Here is an 11,678-nt window from a genome sequence, read left to right as displayed (position 1 = left end):
CGCATTCGTGCCGCAAGCTCTCACTGACCACCTGTTACACGCCGGGCGCCGTCGGCACCGAGCTGCTGCTGCTGCGCCCACGACTTGTTCCCGTCCTTCCAGCAGGTCTTTACAAAGATCATCTCAGGAAGGCCTTCCTTTCCAAATCTAGAACCGCGTATTTTTCCTCCACAGCACTTACCATTAGTATGCCGATCAATTTACAAATTAGGTTCGTCTTCCCCACTAAAAGTAAATCCTACCACAATGGGGATTTTTCTTTAATTTCTTTACCTAGTGGCTACAACTGGCAGCACACAGCAGTCACTCAAATATCTTTGAGATGCATAAATGGGAATAGTACTCATACAGATTCCAGTCATCTCAAACTAAATGAAGTGAAAGGTAAAAGCCTGAGACGTTTCCACTGAAATGAGATCACGTCTCAAAATACCTTTGACATTTTTATAAAATGGGACTTCCACAGTTCTGAAAACAAACGTGGAAGGAAAGGGCCACACCTGCATTTGCATTTGAGAATCTACTTAGTAGTTTTCAGACCCTTGGATGCTTTCCATACCTCTTTAACCTATTTCCAAAATGAAGATTATAATAGCACCCAAGATAAGGGCTGTTTTGAGGAATAAATGAGACAGACTGCATACAGTGCTTAGCATAGTGCCAGGACATTCCACTATATTCAACAAATGGTAGTTTATTACTAGCAGACCCTTCGTGTTAACAGTTTCTAAAAGCAGAGATCTAGTTTCTGATTCCACCAATCTTCACTTGAAGGCCTTGAACAAATCATTTAATCCCTACTAAACTTATTTCCACATCCATACACCACCAGCGGAGTTAAAATAACTCTTTTTTCCAAATGAAAAGAAATACTTCAGATGTTAACATTGAATCATCAAAAGAAACCACACAAGGAAAACTTAATATGGGGTTCCTACTCACTGTCCTCAAGTTTACAAAGTGACAGACATCTATAACAGGTATGTAACTCAGAAAACACGGAGGACAGATCTCATTTCATACAGGATTAGAAAGTTGGCATTTAACAAATGTGAATTAATCATTGATATGAAACACAGAATACTGTTTTTAAAAAGAATTGTTTATTTACTGAACCTGGGGCAGATTAGATACACAACCAATTTTAAATGTACATCTTTTAATTTTGAAGTGTTTTCACACACACAAAAAAAAAAAAAAAAAAAAAAATTGGCATTGCAACAGTTGTCTTAAGGTAAAATACAGTCACCTTAAACTGTTGCAAGTATTTTCACCCAAGGCTGAAAAATTGTTTATCCTGAACATGAAAACCTGTAACAAATTTAAATTAATTATATAAAACTCGTTACTTGTAGTTTTCCCCTTGCAAAGATCCAAAAAAAAGTACAAGTAACTAATATACATCAGTCACAACATAATGCTGGCTCACCCCCACACCACGACCAGATGTTCCTTTAATTTTAAACCCATCATCAGAGACCAAGAAAAAGTCATTTCATTTTATACAAAACAAAATCCACATGTGCCAAAAAAGACCCAAGAAAAACAAAAACAAAACCCTAGTACTGACAGTGACGTTCAGTACCCTAATTAAACAGCGGCTAAAATGCCACTGATCAAAAATAAAATAGTGGCTGTATATCATTGCAATGAAATCCAAGAGGCTTTATTTAACCCTTTGGCATCAGAAATCCAGATTTTTCCAATTATGTGAATGCATACTTCCTACATGCCAAGAGCAGAGAAAGTGGATGTGCCAGCATAGAAAGAAAAGAGCTACCATTGGCTGCAACACCCAGAGAACTGGCTTTAGTAGAGACTTCTTAGAAGGTTAGGCAGAAACCAAAAAATGGTTATTAGCTGCTTGTGTCATCAATTTAATTGGAGGTGATTGAGTCCTAAGGTTCAAAACACAAATTTAGGGGGGAAATGTAGTTGGGTTAAGTCTTATCTTTAAAGCCAAAACCAGACAAGTATATAAAAGTACCAACCTGGTAACACTCCAGTCAGAGCTCTGCCAGTAGGCTGGGAAGTAAATGCCAAGATTCAGTTTTTTCTCATAAGGACTCAACAAAAAGAATCTTTAATGACTTGAACTGCAGGATAAAAGATCCAAAGAATGCAGTCATTTTAGTGCACTAAGTACTATCCATGAAGTACTTTTCTGAACCGTACTTTATCATGAAAACAAAAAGAAGATATAATCGGGACTATATGCTTGTATCTCATTTACAGTGTTGGAGTTCTGACAGACCTGTATAGTGGGGCAGAATTCAAATAAGAAATTATGCCAATCAAGTGTCAAATTTTCATTCTAACTTTCCTAAAAAGGTGTTTTCCCCCAGTATCTATTAATCACAAAGAAACATAAGCTGTGAATGTACAGTTCCAAAAATAAAAATGTAGAAACTAATGACATTATTATCACCAAGATGTTTGGTAAACAGTGAATTATGATTTTGAGATCAGAAAAGGCTTTTTAAACAACCCTCCGGACTTCAAAAAATCTCTTCAGGTAGTAGATCTGTCCCAATGTCATGGCAACTAGAACAAGAGCTTCAAAGAAGGACCAAAGGACCACTCTGCTGTTTGTGTTGTCGTTGACTGTGAGGACAAACAAACAAACAAAATTTAACCAAAAAAAAAAAAAAAAAAAAAAGCATAGGCATCATAAATCATCCTAATCTTTAGGAAAGTAATTTTTGCACACCATTCATAGTACTCAATACTTTTGTCTTTTGTCCCCAAGCAACTCAACAAACTTAGAAACAGAAAATTTTAGACTTAAATGAGACGTTAAAGACTCATGGGGTATGGTCAAGCCTGCTCTGCTTATATATGGGGAGCAGAGAGGAAAAGTGACTTGCCCAGCTGCCCAAGTGACTTTAACCTCTAGGGTTAAAACCCATTACAACCTTCTTTCTCCCTCACATCATAATATTCCTACACTATAATTTTTTTTTTTGCTAAATCAGAAAATTGACTTTTAAAAAATGGAGATTATTTCAAAATCATACAGCTACCTAAAAAGCACTTCCTACCTGGTCAAAATGTGTCAATCTAAGTGCCTTTTACCTTAAACATTTATTCAACAAATATTGAGCACCTACTAGGTGTCTGGCAGCTGTTCTAGATGGAGGAGGTTTCTCAGTCTCCGGGACCAATCAATACTGGCAATCACTACCAAACTGGAACCAGTCTCATGATCTATCCCACTCTTAAGCTAACGATGTGATCCTTAAAGCAACAGCCATGACCACCCCTGCAATTTATTCTGCTCAATCTATGCCACATTCTTTCAACTTCTGATCAAATTCTACAGCCTTAACTTTTTAAAATTACTAGGTAGTTTATGATTTTTCTACATATGGCCAATATTAGAAACAGTTATACTTAGCAATATAGTAATGATATTAATCAGCAAAATAAATAAGTCCCATATTTTAACTATATCTGTATCATTTGTAGAACATTAACGAGGTTATAATATCTACTGGATTAATAAGCACTCAGAAAGAAGTGAAAAGCAATTAACATGTTCCCAAAAAGATAACTTAGTTACTAGAAGGTGTGGCTTTTTTCCCCCAGAGTAAGAAGAAACACACACCTGGGGGAGTGGTGCCGCCGCCTCCTCCTCACCCCCATAAGAGACATACACCCAAGAATATTATTAATTAGAGCCCTAAAAATCACCAAAGCTGAAATTTTTATTTTTATTTTTTTTTCAAAGCTGAAATTTTTAATACTAATTCCATAGCATCAAGTTTGCTTCTCCTGAAAACTTAGTAACCAATATCCAGCAAAACTGAAGAACTAGCATTTTAAGATTTGTGTCTGAAAGGGGAATGGCTGAGTAAACGCTTCAAGATATTTAAAAAATCATGTAAAAAGTATTTCTTTTTCCCTTCACTTTACCTAGAAAATGCGTATATAAGACCCTGTCCTCACACTATTCACACATTAGCCAGATCAAAAGTAACACAATATTATCACAACACTGCAGTAAAGGGGAAAAATGTCTTATGTTCATCTCTAAGGAATAAGTGCTGTAGAAAGATGTACAAAAAAAACAAACATTTTGGGAACCATTTGATTTGCAAAAATAAACGGAATGCCTAAAATTCTATTTGTGAAAGAAATACAGGAGTATCCTTGTTCAAATTAAGTGTAAGAAAGAGTAAGGCTGGATGGATGCCCCACAGACGGGCAGACAGATCTTCCTCTGCTGCGGTCCCAAAAACCTCCTATAAATGTAAAGCCATCTGGTCTGAACCGGTTAAAATGTAAAACAATGAAAGCTCCTGGCTCTCAGACTCTGCTCAGTGCCCTTCTCATCTCCCTGGATGGCCCCCTTGGAGAGCACGGTAATCAACAAATGGGTCTCCACCCTGAGGAAGAGAAAGTGGTGATCCCAGAGGGTGAACAGATTACCAGTGGAGGTAAAGAGAAGGAATCATGATAGAAGAGGCAGGAGCACATGTATACAAGCCGTGGTCCACCTCACTCCACCCCAAAAAGTGAGAACAGGGGCTCCCACTTCTCAATTCTGTTGTGTTTACTCATTACTCTCCCAGAGAAAGGCAAAGTGTGTGCTCTAGGTCCTGAAGGCTCATTCCATCCATGGCAAGAGATGTAAGAGGGTAGGGAGAACAGGAAGCACATCTGGAAGAGGTTCAGCCTGTGCCTATCTCTCTGGAGTCACTCTTCTACTCCCTACCCCAAACTCAGAACAAAGACTCCTGACTTAAACCACTTTGCATTCACAGACGAGCTTGTTCCCATGACATCTATCCCCAAGAACTATCTGGAGAATGAAAAACACTGAACCACAGCTATGGACTTGGGTCTAAAATGGTCTGTGTGTCATAATGGTACCTCTTAATTTTACATGCAAAAGCGTAATACTTAAGGCTACATCATGGGCTAAACAGGCTTTTGCAACCTAATATGGGATTCCCATGTTAGGGAATCACTGTTTCCAAAATACATTCCCTGCTCCCAGTTTACAGATTCAGGAACCCAAGCCGAGCTTCACCTGGTAACTGCCTATATTAACGAACCTAAACCTTCCATTTGAGGGGAAAAAAGCTAAATCTTAACATATAATATTAATACATTGGCACAAAAATGTCAAGTATGTTATTAAATTTTTAATAACATTTTTCCTTAACATTTTTCCTGCTTTGGGAATATTCCTTAGTGGACCACTGTTTTTTTAAAAAACTCTTAAAAGCTCATGCTTAATCTTAACAGCATTTTTCAGTTTAGAATGAATGTTTCAATAATACTAGTCTAGTACAAAGCTCTATAAACACATACTTAAAAAATGTCTTTGCATAAGTGTTTTAAGTCAATACTTTAGTATGATAATGTTGTAAAATACCCAAATGAGGAAAATACAAGGAAGCTGTAGGGTAATACACCTTTAGGATTTCACGGCCACCAGACCACTGGTGCAAAATTATAGCATGAACTTACTTGCTCTGTGTATTCTCTCCCGAACTTCCATGTACTCCTGTTCATGCTTTACAGCTGTCATCGCCACTGCTAGCTCATTAATCATTTCTTCTAGCTTGTTCTGGTGAGCTACAGAAAAATGTAAAAACAGATTAGCACATATTTAGCAATCTCCTTTTGAAAAATACTCATAAAGCAATATTCCTCAAAATATTCCTTAGAGAAGACATATAAAAGGAGCTTTTAAGAAATGGCTCGGACATCATATGGGACTACTGATGACAATTTAATTCTCAAAGCATTTTTTTTTAAACGTCCATTCCCAGAACAGAAAGGTCATTCAGAGTGGGACACATACTATATAGTGTTTACTAACTCAAGGAAAATAACTAACCCTAAGAAATTTCCTCTAAGGAACTGACTGCTAACTGGAGAAGGAAAAAAAAAAAAAGACGGGGAAAAAAAAGAGGAAACACAATAAATATATAAAACAAAATTCCTAACAACAATCCTATAACAATATTTAAATGAAAATCAAAACTTACACTTTAGAATCATTTAACTCCTAATGTTAATTTAAGAGCGACATCAAAACAGACTTTTTAATCTCAATGAAGCTGAGCAGAGAAAAACCCAAGACATTCTTTAAAAAATCCACACCAAAACTCAAACATTCTTCTATTGAAACCAAAGCAGTAATTTCACTACAGTGGGGAATCGCAGGCATCATAAGTGAAAAGACAAGCTCTCCGTTGCACAAGGTTTGAAATCAGATATTCTAAATTTTAGCCAAGAACGAATACAAGGTGAACTAACATAACAGTTCTGAAGAGAAAGCATATGCTTCTAGACAGTGCTATGTTATGACAACGAACATAGTTAGGAAAAGAGTACCACAAGGAAAGCTTCCCATTAGAGGGCCCCCTACCCATGTTAATGTGGAATCTCAAACCATCCCTCACTAGCTTCATTTGGGAAGCCCAAAGCACAGCGTGAAACCTTAGGAGTGAACTTTCTCAGGAATGCCATTGTTGACATTTTGGAACACATATTCTTCATTGTGAGGGGCCACTCAGTACATTTTAGGATCTTCCATCCAGCCATGAGAATCTAAAATGTCTCCAGATAGGGACATCTGGATGGATCAGTGAGTAGAGCATGTGATTCAAGATCTCAGGGTCTGAGTTCAAACACCACAATAGGTATGGAGCCTACTTTCAAAAAGTCTCCAGGTATTATCAGATGTCCTCCTCGGGGGCAAACACCGTCCTCACCTGAGGATCACTGCTTCAGAGTAAGGTTTGATTTCACAGCTTCCATTCACTGACATTAGCAAACAAGAATTTTAAATATTACAGGATTATTTAAGAATAGTTCAACAGTCACGTTCATCAGCCAACATTTTCTAACTATTTAGAAAGGACTAATTTCCAGAAAATGAATAAACACAAACTCCTTCAAAACTCCAAATTCTCTTTGAATTAGCCAAATCCTACGCTGTAAATGGCCCTGAAAAGCAAGTACAGGAATTACTCAGTACCAAGATTCTCTAAATTCTACAAACCTAACAAATTTCAAAACCTAACAAGTATTTATGATGTAATACTCTACTAACTGCTTAATATTTAGCACAAATATTACCACGTTAGTACTAGGAAACGTGATGAACTGCTGGTTTCCACAAATCATACACTGATGTACACACACTGTGCGCCACTTCCTCAATCACAAATGTGCTGGTACTTGGTAAGTAATGTATCCAGGAGGCTCAATTCAAGTTTATTGCTACTCCGTGGAGAAATAAAAATTAATCGAACTACAACATATGGATGAAAGAGCTTCTGTCACGGTATCTAGATACAGCTGCTAGAACTGCATTTCACATCCAATCAAGTTTCAAGTTACGAAATTTCAATGATAACAAGCCAGCAAAATACCTCCTACAAAGTGAACAGCACCATTTGCCATTAGCTATGTTCAAGTAGGACTTTTACTCCTCCAGTTACAGTTCAATCTTTCCAACCCTCAGCATTCATTTAAAAGAAACAAAGTATGATGCTACTACTAAGATGTCAATCACTGTATTTCCAGTGCCATTAATAAATTAATTTTTTTAAAGATTTGTTTATTCATGAGAGGCACAGAGAGAGAGGCAGAGACACAACCAGAGGAAGAATTAGGCTTCCTGCAGGGAGCCTGATGACTCCCTGGAGCCTGGGACTCCAGGATCATGCCCTGAGCCGAAGGCAGACACTCAACAACTGAGCCACACAGGCATCCCTCCAGTTCCATTACTTTAAAGTGACCTAACCGGGCAGCCATGGTGGCCCAGCAGTTTAGCGCCACCTTAGGCCCGGGGTGTGATCCTGAAGACCTGGGATTGAGTCCCACATCGGGCTCCCTGCATGGAGCCTGCTTCTCTCTCTCCCTGCATCTCTGCGCACCCCCCGCCCCCCGCCTCTCTGTCATGATTAAATAAAATCTAAAAAATAATAATAATAAAATAAAATAAAGTGACCTAACCTGTGCCTCCCGTCAACCAAATAAAAACCACAAAACACAATCACTCTAAAACTCTAATTAGTTGTAGGGGTCTTTTTTAATTAAAAGAAAAAACACTCATGCTAACAAACTGAGGTTAGAAAGAAAAAAAGCAGAAATTAGCAGCAAACAAAATTATGCAAGACAAGATGCTGTCAAGAAGCCATCCACCTACCATCCCAGGTATCTCCACCACCTAAAGAAAAGTGTAAGATATAAAAACACACAAAAATAAAAGAACAAAGTTTAACCAAACTAGTCATGTATAAAAGAGCAAATGATGATGGATATAACCAGGATTAGCAAATCAACATAATAACCTAAAACACACATAACCTACAAAAGCAGAGTGACTACGAAAAGTTGTCAGAAGAGGCAATTGTAAAGAACTAAAACATAATCTTCCAGAAACTTATTTTTGTTAATTAAGGGTCCCAGAGAAATAAAAAATTTGTATCACAAAAGTTTTTGGTTTTAAAGACAGTGAATGAACCTAGAATAAGAAATCCAAATAAACACTCCATTCAGATGAATAACAATGTACACAATATTAATTCTTGAAATGTAACAAAATCTTCTGAATGTTCAACTCACCTTCTGTTTCCATGTCTTGTCCTTTGGGGGCCTCCCCAATATCAATGGTGAACATCACTATCTTTGGAGTCATGGTAGACATCCTGTTGCTAAAACAAAATTTATATGTTCCATCCATGTGAGCAGCAAATGTGTATTTTCCACTGGACTCTCGGTCTCCTTTATAAATTCCTTTATTATCAGGCCCTGTAATCTGGAAGCAGGAAAGAAATGCACATCACAAAAGATTTAAAATCATACTTTTCGTAAGTGCTACTAGCAGTAGGATATTCACTAAGAAAATGTAATTTTCACTTAGTGACAGTAACCTCTTTGGGCTGCAGTTCTCCCACTTGTGAAACAAGGCTGGACTAGATATCCTCGCTAAAACGTCTTTCAATTCTGACATGTTTTATTTGTCCAACGTAAATACGAACCCCTAGAAACAGAAATAGTACCTTACACATGGTCTCCAACTGACTTTCTGTCACCCACACACACAAACTTAAATATTAATATCAAAATATGAAAAAAAAATCTTAAAAACTAAGAAATTTGAGCAAGCTACACTTTCAGGTTTTCCTAATTGATTGCTGCAAACCAGTGAAAGAATCTACTTTATCTGAGATGCCAGTAGACTTGACAAAAAAAAAGGCTAGACTGAAAACCAACAGACCTGTGTTCTCATCCATCTGCTAACAATCAGCTATTAGGCCTTGGTCAACTTAGTTCCTCTTAGAAAGCCTGTCAAACCTGCAAAACTTGGGAGACTGAAATAGTTCATCTCTAAAGCCTTAACTAATTTTACCAGTCATTCCTTCCATTATCCCCTTATCTTTGGACTCACTTGTACTGTATAATTTGTGCCCAACTCTGTTATACTGTATAATTTGTGCCAACAGCAGTTCACTGTCCAACGATGTTAAAAGTGAATTAAAGTATTAGTTACATTTGGTTTCCTAAAAATAAAAATAAAAAATAAAAGCGAATCATTCTCTTAATTTAAAATAAAACTAGAGGAGCAAATTTAGGGACTGTGGGTTCTTGAAATAATGTCTTCTCCACAAATCCATCTGCAGTCATCACCCCTAAATCGAATGGCCCGACTCCACCTTCCCCCTCGTCAGAGATGGCTCACGGAGCTATCTAGAGGTTTGCACAAAAATAGGTTAAACGCTCTGGCTCTTTCTATAAAAACATTTTTAAAAAACACACGCAAATATCCGCCCGGCCTTCTTCAGTAGCTTTCGTTTTACTTTTTCCCTGAAGTTTCCACGTCATGCCCCAACATTAATCTGAAACAACACGGAGTGCAGCTGAAGACGCAATGGGGACCTGCCCTCGGCTAACCTCGGCATCTGAGCGCCCTGCGGGCCCGGAGCGGACACGCGGCGCCTGGCCGACAAAGCTCGGCGACAGCTTCCACGGGGTGCCCGCGGTTCAAGCCGAGAACCCAAAGCGACTAAGCAACGGCTCCGCACCGGAGGGCATCCGGGCACGGAAGCCGGGCGGCCGCGGGACAAAAAGCCAGTCAGGGGGTCGCCCGGGCGGCGGCCAGGCGGCGGCCTGGGCCCCTCCCAGCACTCGGACAGCGGCCTCCACGGCCCGCGCCCCGGCAGGCCCCGCGGGGACCCAGCACCGCCAACCCCCGACCGGCCCTGCGAGCACGCCTCAGGCCGGGGCAGCGTGCCCGCACCTCCACGTCGATGTCCAGGAAGCCGCCCTCGGCCACCTCGAAGATGAGGCCCATCTTAGTGCCCGAGGTGACCCGCTCGAAAAAGCACTCCTCGGCATGCGCGTCGATGCTGACGAAGTAGCCGGAGGCCGTGGCCAGAAGAGCGGCCAGGAGCACCAGCAGCTCGGCGAGCGTCACCATGGTGGGGCAGGGGCCGAAGCCAGGACCGGGAACGCGGCCTCCAGAGCCGCCGCCGCTGCCGCCGCTGCCGCCGCCGCCACCGCTGCCTCCTCAGCCGCCGCCGCCTCAGCTCCGCCCCTTCCGGCTGCGCCACCCGAGGGGGCTGATGCGGGCGCCGGGGATTGGCGGGCGCCGGCAGCTGCCACGTAACGGACGCACGGCGGCCGCCGAGGGACACGGCGGCTCCGCCCAACCGGAGCCCGGACGGTGGCTCCGAAGGACCAAACCTCGTTGCTCCCACCTCTCTCCTCTTTCCCGCGCAACGTAGCATTTCACGTGGACGGTACTAAAAAGCGACAGTGTCAGGAAGGAAGCCTCCTCCCCGTAGTGCATCTCCCTCAGATTGTCCAAAGACATGGCGAAAGATCTGGACGCAGCACTAGGAGTGAGAAGTGGGAGGAGAGAGGTGCCTGGGTGGCTCAGCCAGTTAGGTGGGACTCGATTTGGCCTCAGGTGGGGACCGCAGGATGCTGAGATCCGGTCTGTGGGGCTCCACGCACAGTCTCAGCCTCTGCCCTACCCCCCTCCTGTTCTCTCTCTCTCTCAAATAAATGAATAAGTCAAGAAAAAGAAAAAGTAGGGGCACCTTGGTGGCTCCGTGGTTGAGCTTATGCCTTCCGCCCAGGTCGTGACCCCGGGGTCCCGGGATCGAGTCCCACATCGGGCTCCAAGCAGGGAGCCTGCTTCTCCCCCCACCTGTGTCTCTGCCTCTCTCTGGGTGTCTCTCATGAAAAAACAAATACTTCAAAAATAAATAAATAAACCTGAAGTAAAAGGAGACAGGGCTCACGCCAAGAGCTTTGAGATTTTCTGTCGGCCTCCACCTGTCACCAGGAACTCCCTAACCAGCATCAAACAGGCCTCCAGTTACCCAGTTTTCCATCGGTTTGATCCAGTTGAGATGCCTGTTAACCTTCCAGATCATTACCATCTAGCTGTTTTGTTGATTTGTGATTTTTTTAAGATGTTATTTTTTAGGTAAACTCTACACCTGAGGTGAAGCTGGGATTCATGAGCCTGAGATCAAGAGTTGGGTGCTCCATGGACCGAGCCAGCCAAGAGCCCCTCAATCTAGTTTGAAAAACACACCTACCAGCTTGCTGACACATCCATCCCACTACGCATTTAAGGAGCTGAATCAGAGGAGTCTGTGAATCAGAGAAGCCTCCTGTCCCTTCTGGGAAAAACCTCC

At 41.2% G+C, this 11,678-nt stretch overlaps 1 protein-coding gene across 2 annotated transcripts; it reads right to left on the bottom strand.

The window, feature by feature from the left end:
* Positions 1–1,084: 1,084 nt before the first annotated feature.
* Positions 1,085–10,569, bottom strand: TMED2 (transmembrane p24 trafficking protein 2). 2 transcript variants are annotated; one of them, XM_041729241.1, is made up of 5 exons: positions 10,268–10,569; positions 8,593–8,785; positions 8,174–8,194; positions 5,479–5,586; positions 1,085–2,604 (listed from the first exon to the last, which is right to left on the bottom strand). In XM_041729241.1, the coding sequence occupies exons 1-5, from the start codon at positions 10,445–10,447 to the stop codon at positions 2,480–2,482; spliced, it is 627 nt and encodes a 208-aa protein (XP_041585175.1). In that variant the 5' UTR covers positions 10,448–10,569; the 3' UTR covers positions 1,085–2,479. The 2 variants fall into 2 exon arrangements, with proteins under 2 accessions (XP_041585175.1, XP_041585176.1); XM_041729242.1 differs by lacking the exon at positions 8,174–8,194.
* Between the last annotated feature and the right edge of the window lie 1,109 nt (positions 10,570–11,678).

The sequence above is a fragment of the Vulpes lagopus genome, chromosome 14 (genome assembly GCF_018345385.1).
Source record: "Vulpes lagopus strain Blue_001 chromosome 14, ASM1834538v1, whole genome shotgun sequence".
Taxonomy (NCBI): Eukaryota; Metazoa; Chordata; class Mammalia; order Carnivora; family Canidae; genus Vulpes; species Vulpes lagopus.
The sequence above is the reverse complement of the archived record's forward strand: the minus strand, read 5'-3'. Positions and strand labels throughout refer to the sequence as shown.

Bases quoted from the DNA above. Each gene is read 5' to 3' on its own strand.
- TMED2 (XM_041729241.1), bottom strand. From the start codon at position 10,447: ATGGTGACGCTCGCCGAGCTGCTGGTGCTCCTGGCCGCTCTTCTGGCC. The intron at 8,786-10,267 runs GTGCGGGCACGC...TCCTGCTTCCAG, and splicing joins TCCTGGACATCGACGTGGAG to ATTACAGGGCCTGATAATAA. The intron at 8,195-8,592 runs GTGAGTTGAACA...ACTTTTCTTTAG, and splicing joins ACAAGACATGGAAACAGAAG to GTGGTGGAGATACCTGGGAT.